Source organism: Mustelus asterias, chromosome 7, assembly GCF_964213995.1.
Source record: "Mustelus asterias chromosome 7, sMusAst1.hap1.1, whole genome shotgun sequence".
Lineage (NCBI taxonomy): Eukaryota > Metazoa > Chordata > Chondrichthyes > Carcharhiniformes > Triakidae > Mustelus > Mustelus asterias.
Genome location: NC_135807.1, coordinates 9,420,593 through 9,447,607, shown reverse-complemented (window position 1 = coordinate 9,447,607; position 27,015 = coordinate 9,420,593). Strand labels below are relative to the sequence as shown.

General features: G+C 42.3%; 1 protein-coding gene across 11 annotated transcripts in view; it reads right to left on the bottom strand.

Moving 5' to 3' along the window:
* Positions 1–27,015, bottom strand: part of vps13b (vacuolar protein sorting 13 homolog B) — a 993,302-nt gene that overhangs the window by 699,241 nt on the left and 267,046 nt on the right. The window contains exon 18 of one of the 11 annotated variants that reach the window (XM_078215662.1): positions 12,379–12,647. The exons of 8 other annotated variants lie outside the window; for them this stretch is intronic. In XM_078215662.1, the coding sequence (XP_078071788.1) occupies positions 12,604–12,647 (44 nt within the window). In that variant the 3' untranslated portion in view covers positions 12,379–12,603. Of the gene's footprint in view, positions 1–12,378; positions 12,684–17,649; positions 17,713–27,015 lie in introns of those variants that run through there. 2 more of the 11 variants (XM_078215660.1, XM_078215663.1) reach the window with 2 other exon arrangements.

Genomic DNA, 27,015 nt, shown 5'->3' with positions numbered 1-27,015 from the left:
TGTATATCCATTAGTGGCCCTATCCTTATCCTAATTTTTCTTCTGCTATATGTGAGTCTTAAGATTACTTTTCTATTTTGTTTTATATTACTTAATAATTTAATTTTAATGCTTCACTTTGCCTTTTAAATTGTGTTTTTTTTTTACTTTTCCCCAAACCTTTCAATATCCATTTTGTCACCCTCATGTTGCCTATATTATAAATGTGACTGCGCTTCAAAAAAGCTCCTCATTGGTTGTGAAATGTTTTCGGACATCCTGCGGTCATGAAAGACACAATATAACCGTTGGGCTTCTTTTTGTTCTCCTGTTTTAAAGATTTTAAAGTTACATTCTTAAAGTTTATTTATTAGTGTCACAAGTTAGGACAATTAACACAGCAATGAAGTTACTGTGCAAAATCTCCTAGTCGCCACATTCCAGCGCCTGTTTGGGTACACTGAGGGAGAATTCAGCATGGCCAATGCACCTAACCAGTGCGTCTTTCGGACTGTGGGAGGAAAATGGAGCATCCAGAGGAAACCCACGCAGACATGGAAAGAAGATGGAGACTGCGCAAAGGCGGGTGACCCAATCTGGCAATTGAACCCAGTTCTCTGGTGCTGTGAGGCAGCAGTGCTAACCAGTGTGCTGCCCCTGTCCATGTATTTAGTGTAATATCTCAGTAAGTCCTTCATGAATTTTTCAACAAATAGACTTCACTAGTGCGTGCTAAAATGGACATAAGCACAAGGAAACACCACAGTTATGGCAAACTATTTGGGAATGAGGAATAGCTTGCTGCTATATAATAGTATATTATGCACTGGCAGAGTAAATTAGTATGTGCTAATAAAATGAAGCAATATCAAAGGGGATCTAATCCAGATAGCTAAAATATGACTCCATGCTCAAGTAACAAGTCCTTTGAAGTATTCAAAATAAAATTTACAATCAAAGAACAAAAAGTACACTTTGGCAATTCTGTTTGATTCCTTTCATTTTTTCACTGGAAATGCCTCTTAAAAATCAATTAACAAAATTATCACCGCAAATTCAAATGTGTAATTTATTTGTGCACAGCAAGACCGTGTATATTAAAACAGAATACTGCAAACTCCTATTTTCACAATGTCATAGGAATTGTCAGGTATTAATGCAATGGAGTCATACACATACTGATTAATGCAGTATATAATCTAGCTCTAACAAAATTCCTTTCCAGAATTTAGTTCATGCTCTGACACAACTGGCCAATAACAATAAAGTAGTTCTTTGAAGTTTTTTTTCCAATAAATACCTCTGTGGGCTGCATAGAAAACAATCTGTATCATATTATAGATCAAAACAGTTACTTTAGAAATATTTAATATTAAATAAAGCATTTCTTAAATTGCAGAGAATGGTGAAGTGTGCAAAAGTAGTCAAGATTTCTGCATCTTATTTTGGAACATTACACTGCTTGCAACAATAAAATATGCGTTTCAAATTTAACTGCATTAAAGTAAGATATCATCATTGCTCTGAAGCATCCAAAAATCATGACGAGAACAAGAACAAGGAGAGAGAGCAGGGGGAAGTGGGAGGAGGGAAGGGAGAATTAGAGAGAGACAGAGAGAGTGGGGGAGTGAGAGAGGGGAGAGAGAGAGAGGGGAGAGAGAGAGAGGGGAGAGATTTTGCTTGAAGTGTTTTAATTTGAGAAAACATGAAACTTTGGCGAAGATAGTAAGAAGTCTCACAATACCAGATTAAAGTCCAACAGGTTTATTTGGAATCACAAGCTTCCGGAGCGCCGCTCCTTTATCAGGTGACACACCGAAAGCTCGTGATTCCAGTTAAACCTGTTGGACTTTAACCTGGTGTTGTGAGACTTCGTACTGTGTTCACCCCAGTCCAACGCCAGCATCTCCTCACTTTGGTGAAGATAGATGGATATAAAAAGGAGAACAATTTTTCATAAACTTAAAGTAAACATAAGACAGGTGCAAGTAATGCTACAAATACATGTTAAAATATTAATATTACTCCTTTAGTTTATATTATACTGCTTAAACAACTGGATACACCCGAGAAGAAAAATAAAGTAAGAAGTCTCACAACACCAGATTAAAGTCCAACAGGTTTATTTGGTAGCAAAAGCCACTAGCTTTCGGAGTGCTAACCTTAACCTGGTGTTGTGAGACTTCTTACTGTGCCCACCCCAGTCCAACACCGGCATCTTCACACCATGTGTCATTGATAGCAGCACCAATATCAAAACCTTTCATTAAACAGTCACAATATTGATACACAATGAGGAATCCCTCACAATTTAAAATACCGAGCGCTCCGAAAGCGAGTGGCTTTTGCTACCAAATAAACCTGTTGGACTTTAACCTGGTGTTGTGAGACTTCTGACTGTGTTTACCCCAGTCCAACGCCGGCATCTCCACATCAAGAAAAATAAAAACATCTGATTTGGAATAAGGAAAGGAACTCGGGAAAAGGCTAACCATTCAACCTTGCCACTTAGCAACAATAGCAACAATATGCAACAAGAATAATGTTCACGGAAATATCCATGAGACCAACCTTTCCCACCTTCTGATTAAACAAATTGAAAGATTTGGATTGAAAGAATGCAAAGAAAAGAAAATTCATAGAATCATAGAATCTCTACAGTGCAGAAAAAGGCCATTATGCCCATTGAGCCTGCACTGACAATAATCCCACCCAGTTCCTAACCCCGTAACCCCACATATTTACCCCCCCCTAATACTAAGAGATAATTTAGCACGGCCAATCAACCTAATCTTCTCATCTTTGGATTGTGGGAGGAAACCGGAGCACCCAGAGGAAACACACACAGACACTGGGAGAACGGGCAAACTCCACACAGACAGCCACCTAAGGAATTGAACCCAGGTTCCTGGAGCTGTGAGACAGCTGTGCCAACCACTGCACCATCGTGATGCCCACCAATTAAACTAATACATTTTATGAAAACAACAACAAGATCCTTAGCTCAAAACTAAACAGAGATGTCAACAACCAAACTGTTTTCTACAGAACTGTAGTGAAGCTGTTCAGGACCATTGCAATGAGGAAGGAGCGGTGCTCCAAAAGCTCGTGATTCCAAATAAAGCTGTTGGACCTTAACCTGGTGTTGTGAGACTTCTTACTGTGCCCACCCCAGTCCAACACCGGCATCTCCACATCATGTGTCATTGATAGCAGCACCAATATCAAAACCTTTCATTAAACAGTCACAATATTGATACACAATGAGGAATCCCTCACAATTTAAAATACACTAAGTGACCAAGATCATATTGATGAGATATTCAATAGTACATTACACAGAGATCAGAGATCAAAGCAGGTCCAGAACAAAAGGGGTAATCGGTCTCTCTTTACAATTAGATTTTCAAATCACATGAGTCAATCTCCAGGACAATTACAAGCAATCTTTCCCTGCACATACAATAAAACAGTTGTATTGAAAAACTTATCTTTCCCACTTTCTCACCAACAAGCCATAATCTACCAAGAAAGGCATCAAGAAGGCCTGCTTAGGAAAAAAACACTCTGGAAAATCCCTTTCTGGTGCCACTGTATTATTTGTTTTTTATTCCATTGTGACGGGAGATATTGCAGCTTTACTTGTTTTTGTAATAACCTTGAAGCATAAAGCTCGAATAATGCATACTTGTCCCATCCTTCTCCCATTCAGTAGACCTAAGCATGCAACTCTGTACGGTGCTGCATATTTGCCAAGCCCTGCAGGGCGGCAGCATGGTGGCACAGTGGTTAGCATTGCTGCCTCGCAGCACCAGGGACCCAGATTCAATTCCAGCCTTGGGTGACTGTCTGGGTGGAGTTTGCATGTTCTCCCCGTGTGGGTTTCCTCCGGGTGCTCCAGTTTCCTCTCAGAGCCCAAAAGTGCGTAGGTTAGGTGGGTTAGCCATGGTAAATGTATGGGGAGACAGGGAGAGTGGCCTGAGTAAGATGCTGTTTCAGAGAGTTGGTTCTCACTCAATGGGCCGAATCGGCTCCTTTTGCACTGTAGACATTTATGGTTCCCATGCCAACGATAATTACCTTCTCTCCACGAGAACACATAGAAAAGCTACAGCACAAACAAGCCCTTCGGCCCACAAGTTGCGCCAAACATGTCCCTACCTACTAGGCTTACCTATAACCCTTTATCTTACTAACTTCCATGAACTTATCCAAAAGTCTCTTAAAAGACCCTATCGAATCCGCCTCCACCACCACTACCGGCAGCCGATTCCACACACCCACCACCCTCTGAGTGAAAAACTTACCCCTAACATCTCCTCTGTACAAACTCCCCAGCACCCTAAACCTGTTACCTCTTGTGGCAACCATTTCAGCCCTGGGTAAAAGCCTCTGAGAATCCACTCTATCAATACCTCTCAACATCTTATACACCTCTATCAGGTCACCTCTCATCCTTCGCTTCTCCAAGGAGTAAAGAACTAGCTCTCTCAACCTATCCTCATAAGGCATGCCACCTAATCCAGGCAACATCCTTGTAAATCTCCTCTGCACCCTTTCTATGGCTTCCACATTCTTTCTGTAATGAGCCGACCAGAACTGGGCACAGTACTCCAGGTGGGGTCTGACCAGGGTCCTATACAGCTGCAGCATTATCTCCCGATTTCCAAACTCAATTCCAGAAGAGTTTAAAAACTCCATGCCGAAAAAGACCCGTACATTGATGAAGGCCAGTATTCCATACGCCTTCTTAACCACAGCCTCTACCTGTGACGCTGCTTTGAGCGTCCTATGAACCTGGACCCCAAGATCCTTCTGATCTTCCACACTGCCAAGTGTCTTACCCTTAATATTATATTCTTCCATCCTATTCGACCTGCCAAAATGAACCACCACACACTTATCTGGGTTGAAGTCCATCTGCCACTTCTCCGCCCAGTCTTGCATCTTATCTATGTCTCGTTGCAACTGCTGACATCCCTCTACACTATCCACAACACCACCAACCTTTGTGTCATCAGCAAACTTGCCAACCCATCCTTCCACTTCCTCATCCAGGTCATTTATAAAAATCACAAATGGGCAAGGGTCCCAGAACCAAGGGTCCCTGGGGCACTCCACTGGTGACTGACCTCCATGCCGAAAAAGACCCACCTACAACCACTGTTTGCCTTCTGTGGGCAAGCCAGTTCTGAATCCACAAGGCAATGTCCCCTTGTATCCCATGCCCCTTCACTTTCTCAATAAGCCTTGCATGGGGCATCTTATCAAACGCCTTGCTGAAATCCATATAAACTACATCTACTGCTCTTCCCTCATCTATGTGTCTAGTTACACCTTCAAAAAATTCAACCAGGCTCGTAAGGCATGATCTGCCTTGGACAAACCGTGCTGATTATTTCTGATCATACTATTCCTCTCCAGATGTTCATAAATCCTGCCTCTCAGGATCTTCTCCATCAACTTACCAACCACTGAGGTTAGACTCACTGGTCTATAATTTCCCGGGCTATCTCTTCTCCCTTTCTTGAATAACGGAACCACATCCGCACTCCTCCAATCCTCCGGAACCTCTCCCGTCTCCATTGATGATGCAAAGATCATCGCCAGAGGCTCAGCAATCTCTTCCCTTGCCTCCCACAGTAACCTGGGGTACATCCCATATGGTCCCGGCGATTTATCTAACTTGATGCTTTTCAAAAGCTCCAACACATCCCCTTTCCTAATGTCCACATGCTCAATCTTCTAGTCCACTGCAAGTCTGCACTGCAACTACCAAGATCCTTTTCCACTGTGAATACTGAAGTAAAATATTCATCGAGTACCTCTGCTATTTCTACCGGTTCTATACAGACTTTCCCACTGTCACATTTGATCGGCCTACTCCTTCACATCTTATCTTCTTGCTCTTCACACACTTGTAGAATGCCTTGGGGTTTTCCTTTATCCTGTCTGCCAAGGCCATCTCATGATCCCTTCTTGCTCTTCTAATTTCCCTCTTAAGTTCCTTCCTACTAGTCGTACACTCTTCTAGATTTCTAACATTACCTAGCTCCCTGAACCTTTTGTGGGCTTTTCTTTTCTTCTTGACTAAATTCGTTACAGCTTTCGTGCACCATGGTTCCTGTAACCTACCATAACTCCCCTGTCTCATTGGAATGTTGCTGTGCCGAGCTCCAAAGTTTCCTTGAAAATTTGCCACATTTCTTCTGTACATTTCCCTGAGAAAACCTCCTTCCAATTTATGCCTCTAATTTCCTGCCTAATAGCCTCATAATTGCCCTTACTCCAAATAAACACTTTCCTAGCTTGACTGATCCTATCTCTCTCTAATGCTAATGTAAAGGAGATAGAGTTATGATCACTATCCCCAAAATGCTCTCCCACTGAGAGACCCGACATCTGCCCAGGTTCATTCCCTAATACCAAATCAAGTACAGCCTCTCCTCTTGCAGGCTTATCCATATACTGTGTCAGGAAGCCCTCCTGAACACACCTAACAAACTCCTCCCCATCTAAACCCCTTACCCTAAGGATATTCCAATCGATATTTGGGAAATTAAAATCTCCCATCACGACCACTCTGTTATTATCACATCTCTCCAGGATCTGCTTCCCAATCTGCTCCTCCACATCCCTGCTTCTATTGGGCGGCCTATAGAAAACACCCAGTAAAGTTATTGACCCCTTCCTGTTGCGAACCTCCACCCACAGAGATTCCGTAGACAATCCCTCTGTGGCGTCCATCTTTTCTACTGCCATGACACTATCCCTGATCAACAGTGCCACTCCCCCACCGCTGTTCAGGAAACTTATGAGATATTTCTTCTGGGTAAATGGGATAGAAGGGGATGACTGGCAAAAGGTCATCCTCCTGACCGCTTGTGGGGCCTCGACTTTCAGCAGCCCCAGATTTAAATCTTTTGATGAATTGGTAGATACGATATTGGAGCACAATGACCCTAAACCATCTGATATATTGCAGCCCTGCAGGTTAAACATGGCAACTAGACTCCCTGAGGAACCAGTCACTGAATTCTTGACAGGACAATGGAAATTGGTGAAACGATGTGAGTAAGGGTCAGCACTTCCAGAAATGTTAAAGAATCATTTAGTATGTGGAATTAATAATATTGCAACCCAAAGGAAGCTAATAACTGAACCTACTCTGGTCCTCAAGAAAGCCAAAGAACTGGCCCATTCCTGTGAAAAAGCAGACAAAGGGACCCAGGGGCTTTAAGGGTCCATAGATGGCACCGTCCTCAGTCTTGGGCAATCCCCATACGCCAAGTCCCCAGCGGATAATGCTCGTGTCTCCCATTTGCTGCCAAGGGTGACTGGACATGGAAGCAGCGAGATTCCAGAACTAAATGGGACATCTCTCCATAATATAGTGAGGAGCAAGTACATCCGCACTTCACTTGTAGTCATAGAGTTCGCCCCAGAAAAGGCTATCGAAACAAGCAAAATATGTGCCAGGCCAAAGGGTGAAGCCACCTCAGGTCAGGACCGTACAAATTACCCAGCCCAAGAATGAGGAATTGATGCAGCTAAATTGCATCGCTGCACCCAAAGTGACTCCAATCAAGATTAAAATCCAGGCAAATAGCCACCTCCTAGACATGGAGGTAGGCACAGGTTAGGGAAGGAGGGCCTGCTGCCACTCTGCATTGCTATCGTGGGAGAGGTGAGGGGGGCCCCACTGCCACCCTGCATCACGGGGTCGGGATGGGCGATCAGTCATGAGTCCCCATGATAGCTGAGGGGTGGCTATGTTGAGGCCGGCTGCTGCAGCAGCAGAGGCCTGACAGGTCTCTTTCTTTCAGACCTGTCAGACCTCTGCGAGTTGCCATTGCGCATCTGCAGCCACCGAGGTCTGCATATGCGTAATAGCACCCTCTGCTGCTACAGCAGGTTTGCTGGAGATTTAAGTTCCACCCCTTCCCTTAAGAGGAATGGTTTAGTCCATTTCTTCATGCATGAAATGCACCAAAGTTTGGATTTGAACTCGTCCACAAACTGGGTGAGAAACTCCTGTTTTTCCACCTGTCCTGAATTTAGCATTTTTCTGGTAAGGTCACCCCCATCATGTCTCAAATTAGTACTCATCTTGTGCTCCCAGGAACTAATGTAAAGATTTTCCTCGACAAACTGTTACACTGCAAAATAGTGTTTGTCAGCGAGGCCATCAGGATTGGTCCCCGTTTGTAGGGACCAGACGTGATTCTCGCCAGAGAGAACCGGCAAGGCTGCAAAGGCAAGTGAGCCCGGACAATTATGGTGCGGCACGGTGGCACAATGGTTAGCACTGCTGCCTCACAGCACCAGGGATCTGGGTTTGATTCCTGGTTTGGGTCACTGTCTGTGTGGAGTTTGCACGTTCTCCCCGTGTCTGCATGGGTTTTCTCCGGGTGCTCCGGTTTCCTCCCACAGTCCAAAGATGTGCAGGTGAGATGGATTGGCGATGTTAAGTTGCCCATTACTGTCAGGGGGACTAGCTAGGGTAAATACATGGGGTTTTGGGGATAGAGTCTGGGTGGGATTGTGGTGGATGCAGACTTGATGGGCTGAATGGGAGCCTTCTCCTGAACTGTAGGATTTTATGATTGCGTCCCGGGCTCGTCAATTACATTTAAATAAGGATTTAAATATATTTAAATAATAAATTCAGCCTCTCATCAGAAATGAGCGGGAGGCTGAATATCCGGTGCTGGTAAGATCGCGAGAGGTAAGAATTAGGGCGTGAACCTGATTTCTCAGCTCTCGTGCAATTTTACCAGTTCTCTCCACCCAAAATCACCCCAGAAGCAGAGCTAATGCCTATGTGTTTACTTGTGTTCCCCTGGAGTTTCAGAGTAGAGTTTTGAATAGGTTGATTGACAGGGACAGAATCATGTGCTTAATGGAAGGAGCTAAACTTGCAGGAAAAGATCAGTTTCATTTTCATTTTAAAATACAAGCAGTTGCTGCGTGGGCTGCCTGAAGAAAGCAGTGTCTCCCAGTCTCTCTCTCCAAAGGCTTTCTGAAAGCTCCAAACTTGGTAAGATTAGTTAAAGTATGCATGTATGTGTTTTACTAATTTTAAAGAGAGGTTTAAGTCTATTTGAGGAATATTGTTTGATTGGAACTCTGATAGGTTAGCCGTTGAGAATTCTGTATTGTCATGTTTATGTATTGTTGAATTGTTAAAAGTTAAGCTAATTCATTTGTTATAAGTAAACTGTGTTTTAAATAATGTTTGTTTTGATAACCCTAGTTTGTCAGTAGAATCATGCCTGGAGTGAAACATCTTATCCTCACATTAATGCCAAATAGAAAATTGTTGGGGTCCAGTCTGGCTTCAAAATACACCTTGGAGTTTCTGCTCTGGTGCCCTAACAGAACGGCTATAGAAACTCCATCTGAATTGGCAACAGATCTTTAAAACGAGTACTGGCAATTTATACAAAGTCATTGGGAAGCATCCCAATGTGTTTCAAGAAGGCCTTGGGTAGATTAGAGGCGCTCGGGCCAAGATCTACGTGGACCCAGAGGCCCGACCTAAATACTTCAAAGCATGACTGGTCCCCTATGCGCTAGAGACGGAATTGGAATGTTAAGAGGAACTTGGCATTGTACGCCCAGTACAATTTGCTGAATGGGCTACGCCAGTAGCCCCTATTTTAAAACCTGACAATTTGGTCCGTCTCTTTAGGGATTCCAAGTTGACAGTGAACAGAACCTCCGGCTAAGACAGATACCCTATGCCACGCATAGAAGACTTGTATGTGAAGCCCGCTGGGGAACATGTATTTTCCAAACTAGACATGAGTCATGCCTACCTCCAATTGCAGCTTGAGGTGTCATCCAGGAAGTATATCGCCACAAATACTCTCGGAGGACTGTATGAGTACACTCATTTGCCCTTGTGTGTGTCTTTGGCTTGTGCCATTTTTCAAAGGGTTTTGGAGAACATCCTTCATGGGGTACCCAGAGTGGTAGTCTATCTGGATGACGTTTCAATCTCAGGAACTACTACAAAGGAACATTTGGAGAGATTGAAGGGGGTCTTACGGCCTTTTTCTGATGCTGACATCCGATTGAGATGGTGCTGAACATTGTGCAATCATCAGTGAACATCTCCACTTCTGACCTTATGATGAAAGGAAGGTCATTGATGAAGCAGCTGAAAACAGTTGGGCCTAGGCCACTGCCCTGAGGAAATCCTGCAGTGATGTCCTTGAACTGAGATGATTGATCTCCAACCACCACAACCACCTTTCTTTGTGCCAGGTATGACTCCAACCAGCAAATGATTCCCCCATTCCTATTGACTCCAGTTTTGTTAGGGCTCCTTGATGCCACACTCAGTCAAATGCTCAGTCAAAGGCCAGTGACTCTCACCACACCTCTGGAACTCAGCTTCTTTGCGCATGTTGGAACCAAGGCTGTAATGAGGTCAGGAGCTAAGTGACCCTAGCAGACCCCATACTGAGTGTCAATGAGCATGTTGTTGCTAAGCAAGTGCCACTCCCTGTATTGTAACTGTATTGCTCCACAAGAACAAGAACATTGAGGCTTTAGAGAGTGTACAACATATAGATTAATTTAAAAGCAGACCTGATATGAAGTATCACAAATATGTTTAAGTTTATTTATTAGTGTCACAAGTAGGCTTACATCAACACTGCAATGAAGTTATTGTGAAAATCCCCGAGTCGCCACATTCCAGCGCCTGTTCGGGTACACTGAGGGAGAATTTAGCATTGCCAATGCACCTAGCCAGCACGTCTTTCGGACTGTGAGGGGAAACCAGAGCACCCGGAGGAAACCCACGCAGACATGGGGGGGTACGTGCAGACTCCACACAGACAGTGACCCAAGCACTGAATCAAACCCGGGTCCCTGGCATTGTGAGGCAGCAGTGCTAACCACTGTGCCACCCACTATGAGGAAGACTTGAAGATTCTTTGATTAAAATAACTTAGATTAAGTAATCGTAAGACCATAAGAAATAGGAGTAGTGCATTTGGCCCTTCAAGCCAGCTCTGTCATTCAATAGGACAATGGCTGATCCAACATTCCTCATATCCACTTTCCTGCACTTTCCCTGTAACCCTTCATAGATGCAATTAAAAATTACAAAAGCAAGGGGGTTAATCCAGCAAAGATAGGCTAACTAACAAGGAGCAACTGATACAAGAGATTTACAATAGAGGGCAGAAGAATTTTCCTTACAAAAGAGAGTTGGGAAGTGTTAAAATTCATTTCACGCGCAGTGGTTGAGGCAGAAACTATATCCATATTCAGGATAAGACTGGATGGTTTGATGAAAGAAAATGGATTGAAGGGAACAGGGTGCCAAGTGTGATTAGAACTATTTATTTGTGTGAAGTGTAAACACAGATACTGACTGCTTGGGCCAAATACCTGTCCCTGTATTGAAACCTCTACATATTTCAACACAACTTATGTACCCAAATCAACTGGCTCAGCAACATGTGTCTTTATTTAAAGGCAGAGTCTGCGCACCAGATAGACATGCTTAAATGCAAGTAATAAACTCTGGCAGAGTTAGATTTCAAAGATTAATCTATTTTCTCTCAATTCTTTTTTGAACATTATTAGTCAGTACAATGGCTCCCATCGTATCTACAGTATGCATTGCTACAGCACCACATTATTATTGACACGCAGCGACATGTTTAAAAAACCCTTTAAGTTTTAGTACATGGTATTAAATGCAGTCAGTGGTTGGGACAGTCTCATTCTCCACCCCAATAAAATACTTAATTCTGATCATGAAAGGGAAGGAGCGATCTTAAAATTTAAATGTTAAGCAACCCGGCCTCCATCCCACACACAAGCTGGAAGTTCAGTCAAAATGTTAGTCTGCACCTCCAAGCAAGCAAGTATGGAATAGTAAAGCAGAAGCTAAATCCAGATTGACTGTTTACCATTTCTCCTAAAATAAAAACAAAGTTCACTGAAAGACAGGCCTCAAGTTTTAACATGGTGAGATCTCAGTGATGTGGAAGAGGAAGAAAGAACAATGCATTCACTTTCCCTCATCTCACTTGAGTATATCAACCTTGGCTATTTACACTCTTTTTCCAGTTGCTGTTCTTCTCATAAAGGTCACTAGGTTACCCAAATCCAACAATAAAAGTAGTCCACCAGAGGTTACCGAAGTTAAATTGAAATTAACTAAATGTCTAACTCAGTACAACGATAGTCATTACAAACTTGAAATGTAGGTTCACCTTGAAATGATGAACCGTTATTTTGTATTTCCTTCCTACACTGTACAGGTTCTACATGCTAAAGCAAAAACATTGTGGATCCTGGAAATTGGAAATAGAAACAGAAAATGACAAAAAGTACTCAGCAAGTCCGGCAGCATCTGTGGCGAGAGAAACAGAGTTGACTTTTAAGTTCTGTGCCCTTTCATCAGAATGGGTTTGAAAGCCTGGTCCTCGAATACCCTTTTCCTCAGTCGGCCAAAGACTGAGCTGGCACATTGGAGGCAAAGATGAATTTTGTTGGCCATGTCCGTGATCTTAGGATCCACACTTTGTAGCATCCCACCGTTGTGTAGCCGACAGGGAGAGCTTCTTTGCTGTGGGAGCTAGTTGGAAGGAGACTTTAGTCTTCCAGTTGTTTAGTGAATGATCCATTTTTTTCATACGCTGCGGAGGAGGCAACAATGTCCTGGAGCTCAGTTTCTGAATGAGAACAGGCATAAGTGTCATCTGCATACTGAAGTTCTATGAATGAGGTTGAGTGGCTTTGGTTTTGGATTGTAATAAATGTACCTCAAATAACCCGGATTAATAAAATTGTATTCTGATCCCAACTGATATTACTCCTGGACAGTCAAGTCCCAGAATCGAATCCTGGCTCAATAGGCCACAACTTTTATTTTTTGTTTAGGGACGTGGATGATCAGAGTGACAGGATTACCAACTTAACAAAACAAAACATTTATTAAACATGAAAAGATTGGCTATAATACAATATTCCTTCACCCCACCTATATATTCACAGATGTACACAATTTTTTCGGGATAATACAAGTCACAAAACAGACTATAATGTTCTCGGTAAGTACACAGTCAATGCAAACCAACAGATCCACAGTGGTCAGACACACCACACTGAAACCAAGTGGCAGATGCCACCCAACAGAAGTTATGTGGATTTCTCATCAAAACCCCCCCAAAAATTGTCACACTGTGAGACAACTGGTCTCACTGGAACTCTGACTTCTGCATGAATGTTTCCAAACTCCACTCCAGAAGAAACATGCCTTAGATTCTTCTCCAAAACAAGGCTTTCTCTCGGATGCCTACACCAAAGATTCACTTGCAGGATTTCAATTTCTCCTTTCAGAATTCTTCTGCCTTAGATTTGCCACCTGTATTTAAGCTTCCACCCAACCTCTCAGGTACTGGAAGTAGCCCAGAGACCCAGGGTACTGCTCTGGGGACCCAGGTTCAAATCTCACCATGGCAGATGGTGAAATCTGAATTCAATAAAAATCTGGAATTAAAAGTCTAATGATGACCATGAAACTACTGTCGTAAAAACGCATCTGATTCACTCATGTCCTTTAGGGAAGGAAATCTGCCCGTCCTTACCTGGGTCTGGTCTACATATGATTCTGGACCCACAGCAATGTGGTTGACTCATAAATACCCTCGGGGATGGGCAATAAATGCTGGCCCATCCAACGATGCCCACATTCCACGAATGAATATTAAAAAAAACCCAGCCATGCCAATGGAACACCACTGCTTCATAGACTGTAGTAAGGAGTCACCAACCTTAGGATTACTTCAGACGCCTGGCTTCTCACTAGAGAAGCCAGGCATCTGCACCCTTCCATGCTGTATTTAACTGAGAGCCTCTCTCTCTGCCCCTTTCTTTAGCTTCAGTGAACAGTACCTCTTTCAGATTCCAGTCATTTGTCACTTTGACTTGAGTCTTCCTAGGACTTCAGTTTACATCTCCTGGTTTCTTGAACTATCTGTTCTTTATCTCATGGGACTTGCTTTCTGCCCCTCATTCCATTGTCCTGTCTCTCTGCTAGCAGTTTCTGAGAGTGCTGCTTTCTTCACAGATACCTTGTTCCAACAGAACCATAAGTGTTTTATGTTTTTCAATATGGGACCCTGCTTGCTAAGCAACAGGCGAGTCTTTCTTTAAACCCTGTTCTTTTTCACATCATAAACACTTTAAATACAATGCAGGCACAAAACACATAGAAATGTAAGCACTTTTGTTTAATGTGAAGCTAATTAAAGTTTTAATGCTTTCTTACACAGAAACCCAAAATTAAACTTACTTCAAACTATACCTTATTTCTAATACTCACAAATATAAATATAGATTATTTAAAATGCCTTTGTTTCCTGACAATTCTGGATTATGGAATAGGAAGGTCATTGTCAACTTGAATTTTAAAAACTGCCTTAAGAAGCAAGTTGTGGTCATTGGTCACTATCAAACTGGAGGCTAGTAGACTCTGGTATTCCCCAAGGGTCAGTGTTGGGACCACTGCTTTTCTGATATACGTAAATGACTTGGATATTTGAATTTGGAGTAAAATTTCAAAATTTGCCAATGAAACCAAACTTGAAGGAGTGGTAAACAGTGAGGATGATATGAATTCCCTGTAACAGACCATAGATAGGTTAGCATAATGGGCAGAAAAGTGACAGATGGAATGTAATATAGGGAAGTGTGAGATGATGCATTTTGGCAGAAATGATGGGAGAAGCAATGAAGACTTGATGAGTAATAGTTCTAAAGAATGTGTAGGTACAGAGGTACCTGGGGGTGCATGTGCATGGATATTTGACAGTAACAAGACATATCGTGAGAGAGAACATCTGGGATCCTTTGTTTCATAAATAGAGGCATTGAGTACAAAAGCAGGAAAGTTATGCTGACCTTATAGAAAGCTCTGGTGAGGCCACAACTATAATACCGTATCCAATTCAGGTCACCACACTAGGGTTCTTGAGGGGATGCAACGATTTATCTCAAGTTGGGGTTGTTCTCCTTGGAGCAAAGGAGGTTGAAGGGAGATTTGATAGTTTAAAAGATTATGACACGATTAGATGGAATGGACAAGGAAAAACTGTTCCCATACAAAGCCTAAAAGACACCAATTTAAAATATTGGGCAAGAGATACATGGGGAATACGAGGAAGAATTTTTTTTTATACAGTAGCTGGTAATGAAACTCACTGCTCACAGGGGTGGTGGAAGCAGAGACAATCAATGATTTCAAAAGAAAATTGGATGGGCACTTGAATGAAATAAATTTGCAGGGCCACAGGTACAGAGAGGGAGATTGGGACTGACCAGATTGCTCCTCAGAGAAACAACATTGACCTGATGGGCCAAATAGCCTCATTTGTTGTAAATGTCTCTATAACTCAAGTCAACATGCTGATAACATACAACCTAGACTGTTTAGATGCTAAATTAAAGGTTCTTCCCAGTGGTTTTTCTATTTTTTAAAATAAGAAAATTATGCTGAGAGACTTCAGAACAACTTCATTCAAGACATGAGAGAGAGAGCACAAATAGCCAAATAATTATAAATTAAATAGTGTCAGTTGTGGGAAAACACTTGGGAGGGCGATTTTAATTAAACTCACTAGTCAAGAAACTGAGGGGATTGGTTCTACACACTACTACAATATTACCTTCCATTGACTTCAATAGATACAGAAACCGGGCAGGTATAAAACTGCCACTCATCTCAACTGGGTTATTATGTGGGTGACGGAGGTTGGGGGTGGCGGGGGGTGCAGGTTGCTAGTTTAAAATTGCCCTGTTAGAATCTGTAAGCCACTGTTGGGAGTACTGCTAAGCTCCCATATAAAAAGGACATTAAAACAAGAGAGAGAGTGTGACGGGCAGATTTTGTTAGATGATGCTGGAGGCGCAAAAGTTAATTTTTGAGGAGAAGGGTTTGGAGCAATTTCTTTTGCAGAGTTGTTTGCTGGAACACTTTGCCATAGGGAGCAGCCGGGGCAAAAGTATTGGAATTTCAAAAGAAGCCTGAAATAAATGTTTTACAGCAGAGGAAAATACTTGTTATGAGGAGAACGTGCATCAACCATGGCCAGGTTAGTAGCATTCTTGTCTGAGTCAGAAGTTTCTGGATTCAAGTCCCACTCCAGATCCTGAGGATAAAAATCCAGGCTGACACTCCAGTGCAGGACTGAGGAAGTGCTGCACTGTCAAAAGAGCTGTCCTTTCAAATGACACATGGCACGGCTCGTCCACCTGCTGAGGTGGACCTAAAAAAGTCCTATCGCACAATGTTGAAGAAGAGCAAGGGAGCTATCCCCCAGTATCCTGGTCAATATTAATCCCTCAATCAACATCTCAAAAACAGATTGTCTGATCGTTATCACAGTTGTTTGAGAGAGTTTGTTGTGTGCAAATTCACTGCCGCGTTTCCAACAACAGTGACTACACTGCACTTAATTGGCTATAAAGGGCTTGGGAACGTCCCAAAGTCCTCAAAGGCACTGCATAATTGCAAGTCTCTCCTTTTTATGTGGCAGAAAACAAAATCTTTGCACCATACACCATATATTTCCTATTCAACTATTCAAAGAAAGACACTTCTTACATGTGACAAGACACGATCATTACAGTTCAAAAAAGTTTTTTTGCACATGCATCAAGCCCACAGTATAATTAAGCATCTAAATTGTTTCATATGCAATATAACTTCGTTTAAAAAAAAACATATTGAATATGCAAATTTATGCCACATTTCTGGAACAATCAAGTAGTCAAGTAATTTCAGGAAGAGTGATCATTGATGTGCTTGGGGACGAAGTCCTTATGAGAACCAAGTGAAATGTTTCCATATGTTTTGTAAAGTATTCTATTCCCTCTAAAAGCAATCATTCACATGCACTTGCTGGCAATGCTCCAGAGAATCCATATGGACATTGCATCCCTTACGGCACCATATTAGTCATTGGACTGCTATGTCACAGCTCATACAGAAAATAATATAAAAGACTTTGTATTCTATGCCCGATACCTTGCTTTACATTTTAGTCCACCACCTGACGGCATCCCGTAATGGGACAGAACTGGGAATGTTTCACCAAAAAAATCTTTCACATAAAAATTTGAAATGGTTTCCAGACCAGTCACATTAAATTTAGTTGCATTCTTGGTACTGAAAAGCACTTAGACAATTTTCTTCTTTCTCTTGCTCTGCAATAAACACTTAAATCTTATGAGTATCACGGTTCATTAGCAACTAACAAAATATGCCGTTTCTATCAAGTTACATGTGCAAACCATATATTCTGAAGTTTTGATCTCAGCAATTAAATAAAATATAATTGAAAATTACAGGTTTTTAAAATTTCACTCCATTACATTGAATTAAATGAAAGATGAAACTTCTGTCTCCAAGGGTTAATGCAACATAAATATAAAGCAACATAATATCTAAGTGTTGAAATTATACTTTTTTGTAACTTATTAACTAAACAGTAATGTTTTCAATGGATCTTTTAGCACGCTTCATAGGTGCTAATATTGTTCTATTCTATTCAGGCAAGTAATCTAGTGATGGACAGCGACTGTACACAAACTAAATGTGCACTGATGTGGCAAGACACAGGGTCTAACTTTTGCAAACTTCCAGTTAAGTAGTTGATCTAGCAGTTCCACCTCAGAAAATGTTAGGTAAACAGGATGACTCTTAAAAAAAAAATAAGGAAAAAAAGTCAGCACCAGAACCTCAAACATCCACTAACCAGTTCAGTATGATACTGGCAGAGGTTTGTTACAAGATTCCTCCCCAGTCAAATGAGAAATGATACACAGCATGCAAGAAATTTTTTAAAAAGGGAAAAAAAAATCCAAAATTACACTGATTAACAATCTACTGTTTTAGTGTTTTATTAGATCATGGCTAATCTATATCTTAACTTCATCTACCCATCTGAGTTCTGTAATCCTGGCCGAACAAAAAAAAATCTAACCCTCTCAGTTTTGAAATTTTCAGTTGAGTCCCAGGATCACCAGCCTTTTAGGGAAGAGTTGCTGATTTCCACGACTCTTTGTGCGAAGCATGTTATGGTTGTACACCTTGCTCTGATGAAAACAACATCAAGAGTTGTTTTCTATTTATTATTATTACAGGGAGGACATAATTGCTCTGGAGAGAGTACAGTAGAGATTTACAAGAAGGCTATCAGGGATGGAAAATTGCAGTTATGAGGAAAGATTAGGTAGGCCAAGACTATCTTCTTTAGAACATAGGAAGCTGACCGGTGATTTGATTGAAGTATTCAAAATTATGAGGGGATTCGATAGAGTAGACAGAGAAGACTCGTTTCCGCCTAGTGGAGAGGTCAGTTACCAGGGGCCACAGATTTTAAGGTGATTGGTAGAAGGACTAGAGGGGATATTAAGAAAAGCTTTTTCATCTAGAGAGTAGTAGGTGTCTGGAATTCGCTGCCTGGATTGGTGCTTGAAACAGGAACCCTCAACTCATTTAAAAGATATCTGGACTTGCACCGAAAGTGCTGTAATCTGCAAGGAATTGGACCGGGTGCTGGAAGGTGAGACTAGAGTGGGCGGCTAGGTTTTTTTCCCGCTGGTGCAGACACGATGGGCTAAATGGTCTCCTTCTGTGTCCTGAAGTGAAAGAGCAGAATTTCTGCAACAGTGCAGCAAATGGCTTATTTGATTCTCCTTTGATAAATTGTGAACTTATCGATGGACAACTTTGTAATATTAGAAACCAATTGTGCGATTGGCAGACAGGTTACTTGCGTACATAGACTCAAAATCTATCAGTGAACACCAAAAAGTTTCAAATTCCAAGCCCTTCAAGAATTTCAAATCTCCAATTGTACTGAGATGTAATGCAGTTCGAAATTGTGTTCTTCTCTAACCTAGTCTTTAAGGTCATGCAAGCCTTCCACGGTTTTTCGGTACATTTTTTAAAAATTCATTCGTGGGACATGGCGTCGCTGGCTGGCCAGCATTTATTACCCATCCCTAGTTGCCTGAGGGCAGCTGAGAGTCAATCACATTGTTGTGGCTCTGGAGTCACACGTACACCAGAACAGGTAAGGACATCAGATTTCCTTCCCTAAAGGACATTAGTGAACATTAGTGGATGTTGTTTTTACTATATCGTTACCTTTTCCTACGCACATTCTAAACTGGAAATGTTTTCCAGTTCCCGCCCTTTCAGTTCCAGTTTCCTCCATTGCTTGCCTTCACATGATTCTTTCCTTGAAACCTGTGTCTCTGCTTCCGGGGATACGTTATCATTTGGTATCCACCACAAGCTCACTGAATTCCTCACTGACTATGTTTCCTCACACCCTGTTTCCCATTCCATTCTCACAGTTTTCCCATCTCTGTTGCATCTGTTCTGACGATGCCACCTTCCATATCAGTGCTTCCAATATGCCTCCCTTTTTCCTCAACCGTGAAGTCCTCTCCACCATAGTTGACAGGGTCCTTAACCGTGTCTGTTCCATTCCCATGCTTCTGTTCTCACCCCTTATCCTCACTCCCACTATAATAGGGTTCCCCCTTGTCCTCACCTCGCCAGCCTCCACGTTCAACATATGTTGGAATGGGATTGAAAGATTTATGTCCTGCTCTCGTGCCTAAAATTCAGTTGGCACAATGGCTTTGTAGTTCCATTTGTTATTCAAAAAAGCTGGGAGTCTTTCACAATCCAACAGAAAACAACCTACCTGACCAACCCACTGTCTAGATACTTTGATCTCTTAAACACTTCAGTCAGCCCCTGCACCAATGCCTTCATTTAATTGCCAAATAATTCAGCCAAAGAAACTGAAAATATCTATATGGAGGGAGGGGTAGTCAAGAAGGGGGAAGTTAGCAATATTTCACTTATAGGATTTTGAGACACACTTTTGGATAATTTTTTTCATCACCTGTGCTAATTTACTCATTTCATGGTTTTGATTTTATTTTTAAATAAATACCAATTCTATCCAATAGATTTTTGATCATTGATAAACAGGACAATGCTCACATTTATACTTTTTCATCAGTTCGTGAAGGATTATCCACAGACTGCGCAAGGTGTAAAAACTCAGTCCTTACTGAAGTTAGGTGCAAAGAGAAAAAACAGGCTTTGGCTTTTTTGGGAGAACACAAACAATGGTATATTTACAGGGATCATGCTCCAGAACTTTCCACGGCCTTATCCAAGCTGTTCCAGCACAGCTACAACACTGGCAACTACCCGGCAATGTGGAAAGTTGCCTAGATATGTCCTGTGCACAAAAAGCAGGTCAAATACCACCCAATTTACTCTCGATGATCAATAAATTGCACTCTCTCCTTTCCTTCCCTATGTACGGAATGCTTTGTTTATATAGCGCACAAGAAAAAATACTTTTCATTGTATACTGATATGTGACAATAATAAATCAAATCAAATCAAATTTAAAGAAAGGCAATTACAAGAGTATGAGGAACAAAGTTTTTGAAGTGAACTACAAAAATTGGTTCCAAGTTAGGACAGTAGAGATAAAGTGCCAAACATTTAAGGAGATACATACATACATGTGAATTTGGAAGAGTAGGCCATTGGGCTTATATTTTTATTCATAGTTGTTTTATATTAATGATATTTTATAACTCTCAGAAAAGATGTATCATTGAGAATGACAGACTATGAGAGGAATGCACCATCCATGGTTAAGTAAGGAAGTTAAGGATAGCATCAAACTGAAAGAAAAAACATACAAGACTTGTTGATCAAAAGATTGGACAGATTTTAGAAATCAGCGAAGAATTACTGAAAGAAATTAGTCAAAGGACTAATGACTAAAAACAAAGGGAGAAATTGCAGTACAAGAGAAAGCTGGCTAAAATCTAAAAATAGATTTTCTGCAAATATTTAAAAAGGAAGAGAGTAAAGACAACGAATGTTGGTCCCTGAGAGGATGATGATGGGAGATCAATAATGGGAAACAAGGAAGTGGCAGAAGCATTGAACAGGTATTTTGTGCCTGTATTCACTGTGGAAAACACAAAACACCCAGAGTATTTGAAAATCAAGAGGTTAAAGGGTGGGAAGAATGTAAAACAATCACAATCACTGGGGAAAAGCTACTGGGAAAACTATTAGACCTAAAGTTTGGCAAGTCCCCTAGACCTGTTGGCTTTCATCCTTAGGTCTTAAAAGAGACAGAGTAGATATATTGCGATCGTCCGACATTTCCTGGATTCTCGAATGGTCCCAGCTGATAGGAAAATCACTAATGTAACACTCTGATTAAAGAAAAGAGGGTGATGGAAAGAGGGAACTATAGGCCAACTCGCCACTCACCTGTCATCGGGAAAATACGACAATCCATTATCAAGACATACATACAAATTAGGAACAGGCCATTCGGCCCCTTGAGCCATCTCTGCCATTTGATAAGATCATGACTGATCTGATTGTGGCCTCAACTTCATTCTTCTGTCTACCATCTGAAGCTTTTGACTTTCCTGTCAACCAAGAATCAGCCTTATAAATATTCAACGAGCCTGCCTCTACTGCTCTCTCGGGAAGAGAATTCCACAGACCAAGATCCTCAGAAAATAAATCTCTCCTTATCTCCATCTTAAATAGAAGACCCTTTATTTTAAAACTGTGTTCCCTAGTTCGAGTCTCTCTCACAAAGGGAAACATCTCAGCATCCACCCTGCCAATTCCCCTCAAGATCTTATATGTTTCAATAAGATAATCTCTCATTCTTCTGATCTCTGTAATTTCCTTGCAAATTTGTTCCTCTACACCTTTCTCACTGTTTGGTGGCCTTTTAGCTACGTAAGGCAATGTAATTGAATTTCTTTTGTTCCTTAGCTCTACAAAATAGATTGTCCTTGACCCCTCTGAGACATCCTCTCTCCAGCACTCCTTAAGCAAGGGGCGGCACAGTGGCACAGTGGTTAGCACTTCTGCCTCACAGCTTCAGGGGCCCAGGTTCAATTCCAGCCTCGGGTGACTGTCTGTGTGGAGTTTGCACATTCTCCCCGTGTTTGCATTGGTTTCTTCTGGGTGCTCTGGATTCCTCCCACAAGTCCTGGTGGTTCAGTGCATTGGCCGTGCTAAGTTCTCCCTCAGTGTACCCAAACAGGTGATTAGGGAATTTTCACAGCAGCTTCATTGCAGTGTTTATGTGAGCCTACTCGTGACACTAATAACTTTAAAAAAGCAAAACTGCCACCCTTTTCCATCTTTTCTCAAACCTCATATCCAAATAATACCCAATTTAATACCCAACCCCAAAGAGGAGACATAAAGGAAATAGAGTTTAGGGAGGGAATTTCGGGGCACAAGATCTAACCAGCTGAAGGCACCAGTGACAATGATGGTGCACAAGCGACCAGGGATCAAGGAAGTGTGTGTTCAGGGAGCTTGTAGAGCCGGAGGCACAGAGGTAGGGAGAGGGAATGACGGAAATATATTTAAACATAATGAGAATTTTACATTTCAGGAATTAGAATGCATTGGGCAAATATTGTAGAGGTTTCTGCAGGGTGGAGGATGGAAGGTCAGTACAGAGAATCAAACTACGGTCGGGATTTTCTGGTTGCGCCCGCCCCAAAACCAGAAAATCCCGCCCGAGGTCAACGGACCTTTGCTTGGTCCTGCCCCTCCCCGCCCGTTACGATTCCTGTGGCGAGCGGGATGGGAAAATTCCCCGCTTGGAGTTAGCAAAAGCATGAACAAGGATTTCAGTGACAGATGGGCTTGAGGCAGGCAAACACACAAGCTTTGCGCTTGTACCCAGTAGCACTTTTGTGTCATTTTTTTTCCCCCCCCTCTGAGGCGTGACTGATGGCAGATCAACTTTCCAATTATTTCCAAATTAAACAGGAGGCATTTGTACCTGTAATTCACTCAATGACACCTCTCAACCAATATTCCAATAAACAGCAAATTGAAGACATGTTGCCTTGAGCAAAATGTCTGCTGCTGCAAGCTAATGAAATAATTTTTTAAAAGACTTTGAGCACCTGCCAAAACCCACCAATACTCTTCAGTTCAATGGTACGCAATGGTTTTTGGCATATTCTGAAAAGACTCAATATACCACAGAACTCTTGATCATCTTCCTAAGATAGGGCGGTTTCTTTCACAAAACAAAGCAATAAAATGCAACCAGGTATATCTTACACTAATTGCCATGATGTAGCTATACACCATAAATGAAATGCGACATCCAAACAAGCCACTGGAAATTTAGGTTGATTATCAATTCCAATATTCTGTTTGATGTAGCCACAGTGGTGTATAAGGTGACACATGGCACAGGAGTAAAGAATTCAAGGTGAGAGGGGAGAGATACAAAAGAGTCCTGAGGGGCAATTTTTTCACAAAGGGTGGTGTCTGGAACAAGCTGCCAGAGGTAGTAGCAGAGGCGGGTACAATTTTGTCTTTTAAAAAGCGTTTAGACAGTTACATGGGTAAGATGGGTATAGAGGGATATGGGCCAAACGCGGACAATTGGGACTAGCTTAGTGGTTAAAAAAAAGGGCGCATGGACAAGTTGGGCTGAAGGGCCGGTTTCCATGCTGTAAACTTCTATGACTTTATGACTCTACAATGTGATATTGTTAACAAGGCAGTGGAATTTACTGAAAAGCAGACAGACATTTTCAACTAGCCATATTTAAATGCATCTATCTATTAAACATAAAGATTTTTTTTTCTAGTTGTGGGAAGTTTCTAAGAAAATATTAGATCACTCAAATACTGTTGACATCATTTTTGCCAGAACTCAAAAGTGCCTCAGCTACGACATGAATACATAGCATTGAAACTACTTCCTGCAATTTCTTCAGGTTATATCTGACACACTGTAATGCTGAATCTGAATGCAATATCAATGATCATTACTCACATGGACATTTCCTTTTTGGCACAGATTTATTAATTTCAAGCAAATTTGAACAGACATCAAGTTAGTTTCAAGCTGGACTGTTGTGGTTACATCACATGCACGGCTACTAACTGACGGCTTGTTAAAGTATGTATTTGAGTCAATCATTGATAACTCTGAATTTTCAATGGCCAATAAAAGAAATAATGTATTCGTTAAAATGTGCAACAGTCAAAACAGCAATAAGCCATGTTCCAGATGTCATGGCCAAAGCCCCAAACACTTCCATTTAATATAGAGGTTGAGGAGAAAATAAATACATTTTTAAAATATTCTTTATTGGGACGTGGACATCGCTGGTTGGGGCAGCATTTATTGCCCTTTCCTAATTGCCCTTCAGGGAGCATTTTAAGAGTCAACCACATTGCTGTGGATTTGGGATCACATGTAGGCCAGACCAGGCAAGGACGGAAAATTTCCTTCCCAAAAGGACATTAGTGAACCAGGTGGGTTTTTATGACAATCCGCAATGGTCATCGTCAGACTTTTGATTCCAGATTTTTACTTAATTCAAATTTCACCATCTGCCATGGTGGGATTCGAACCTGGGTCCCCAAAGCATTACCCTGGGTCTCTGGATTCCTGGTCCAGTGGCAATACCACTATGCCACTGCCTCCCCAATAGCACCGTGTTCACTCAGTTAACTTTCAGAGAGACTGAAGAGATTATACTTTTTAAAAAAAACTTAGATATCCAGTTCACTTTATCACAGTACATGTATCGGGCAACGAGAGTCAATTACCATGAAGATACTTCGACTGTTTGTGGAATGATGTTCATGAATCAACCTAAGAATCCATCCATGGCTAATCTAAATTTAATGAGGTTTAAAGTACTCACTTCATTTAACCCCAACACACTTTTTATATAAAACAAATGTGAAATATTACTGTTATACTTTACAATGAATTAGTGTGTGAAAGTACTTGTGTTCTTGGGGAGTCAGTGGGCTGGTAATCCAGAGCACCTGGGTCCATGGAAGATGTTGAAATTTGAGGCCTGATTCTCCTATCCCAAAGCGCCAAAAAACGTGCACATCAGAATGGGAGGATCCCGTGTCGGCCATTTCATGGAATTCGTGCATGCGTTCCCGACGCATGCGCGTCTCACACAGCCGGAGAACAGGCGCAATTGGGACCGCGCTGTAAACTGGCAGGAAGAGAGGTAAGTGATTTGAATCTGTTTTTAATTCATATTAAATGTGATTATTGGGCCCCGCATGGAACTCTCCGGGCCTGATAGCATCTCCCACCCCGCCAGGAGTATTTCACCCTGGCAGGGTTTAGAGTAGCTCTCCACATTCAGGGAACTAGCGGGAGACCCCGCCGGAGTAAAAGGGACACAATCGGGACCTCCCAGGGGGTCGGGTGGCAGGGGGGTGGTTCCGCTGCAGTGTTAGCCTGTGTCCCCTGGCACTGCCCAAGGGGTAAAGTGCCCGTGCCCAGGAGGCACCTCGGCACTGCCCAATGGGCATTGGGCAGAGCCCGGGGAGGGGGGGGGGTCCAAGGGGGTGGGGCCTGGGAGGCAAGGGGGCAGAGTCTAAGCGGCAAGGCCTAGGGAGGCAAGGGAGCGGGGCCAAGGGTCAGGGCCAAGGGTCAGAGCCTGGTGGCGAAGCCTATTGTGGGCTGGGCCTAGGGGGCGATCGGTGGGGGTAGGAGTTTCCTCTGCCACTCTGCATTGGGATCCGGTCAGGGCTGGAGGGAGGCCAATGATCAGGAATGGGCAGGGGGGGTGGTCCACCGGGGTAGGGGTCTCCCTTCTGGGGGTGGTCTGCCGTGGGGGTGAGGAGATCACCACTGCTGTGGAGGGGGCTGGAGAGCGGGGCGCTCCAGGACAGGGGATTGAGTATGGCCCGGGAATGCTTGTGGGGGCTGCAATTGGGCTGTTGAGGAGTGTGGGGGGGTGGCAGTGGCGGCAGCAGTGCCAGGGACCCGGGCTGGCCAGCAAACTGTGATCTGACAGATTGAGGCCTCTGGAACTGTCAGACTCCAGCGTGAATAGGCACCACCCCCTGAGCTTTTAATGAGATTCATGATCTGCATTGCACAGAGAGAGAGATTCGGGTCTGAAGTTGAACTGAAAAAACAGTTGTCATGTCCATGACTTTTCTTGCCAATTCAGCACTTTTGGGAGAATTGCCACCATGAATTCCACACAATTCCAGAATTACAAGTCTAATGATGGCCATGAAACCATTGTCAATTGCTGTAAAAAAAAAATCTGGTTCACTAATACCCTTTAGGGGAAGGAAATCTGCTGTCCTTATCCAGTCTGGCCTACATGTCACTCTAGACCCACAAGGCTGACTTTCAAATGCCCTCTGAAATACTGGTGAGCATTGTTGAGAGAAGTATAAAGCAGTATTCATGCCTTTACTGCAATGTCCTCAAAAATGTCAGTTGCAAATCACATCACCTGACCCAGAAGATCCTAAAATTCAAATACTATGCTTTCTATAAAAGAGTGATATGCCTTCTGTATTAATATGTTGATAACTTCTATCTCTCTATGACTGCTTTAGTTATAATTCAGAATTAAAACAATGCCATATTTTTAATCAGTTGGAAGTGCTGACTTCCCAAGAAAAAACAGCAGGTGTTGTTACTGGGGGGAAACCTATTGTTATGTGAAATAATTTTGTTTTTCCAGGCTAGAATTTATTTTTCCTGTACTGAGGAGATCTATATGAGAACAGTTGCGGCACTTAGGACATTTAATAGAAAAACAATCCATGTAAAAATGAATAGATTCTGAAGCTTTCATACAAAAATTTGACCATTCACAACCCCATCTAATCTGTCCTCATTCTACTCCCAATTCCTCCTGGAGAAACTTGGGTTTGGTATGCAATCTCTTACAACATGGAGGTTAGGGGTATTCCAGATCAGAGAGGTCTCCAATCAAATTTCTCTACAATTGTGAAGCAGAACCCATCCTCACATTGGTCTAAAACGAAGCAACATCAAAATGGCTGCCTGAAGAATGAGAAACTCATCATTATCATCACAAATGATTTTGAGAGAAGCTGCATTCAAATCATCAGTATCTGGCTGCCAAGTGGCTAAT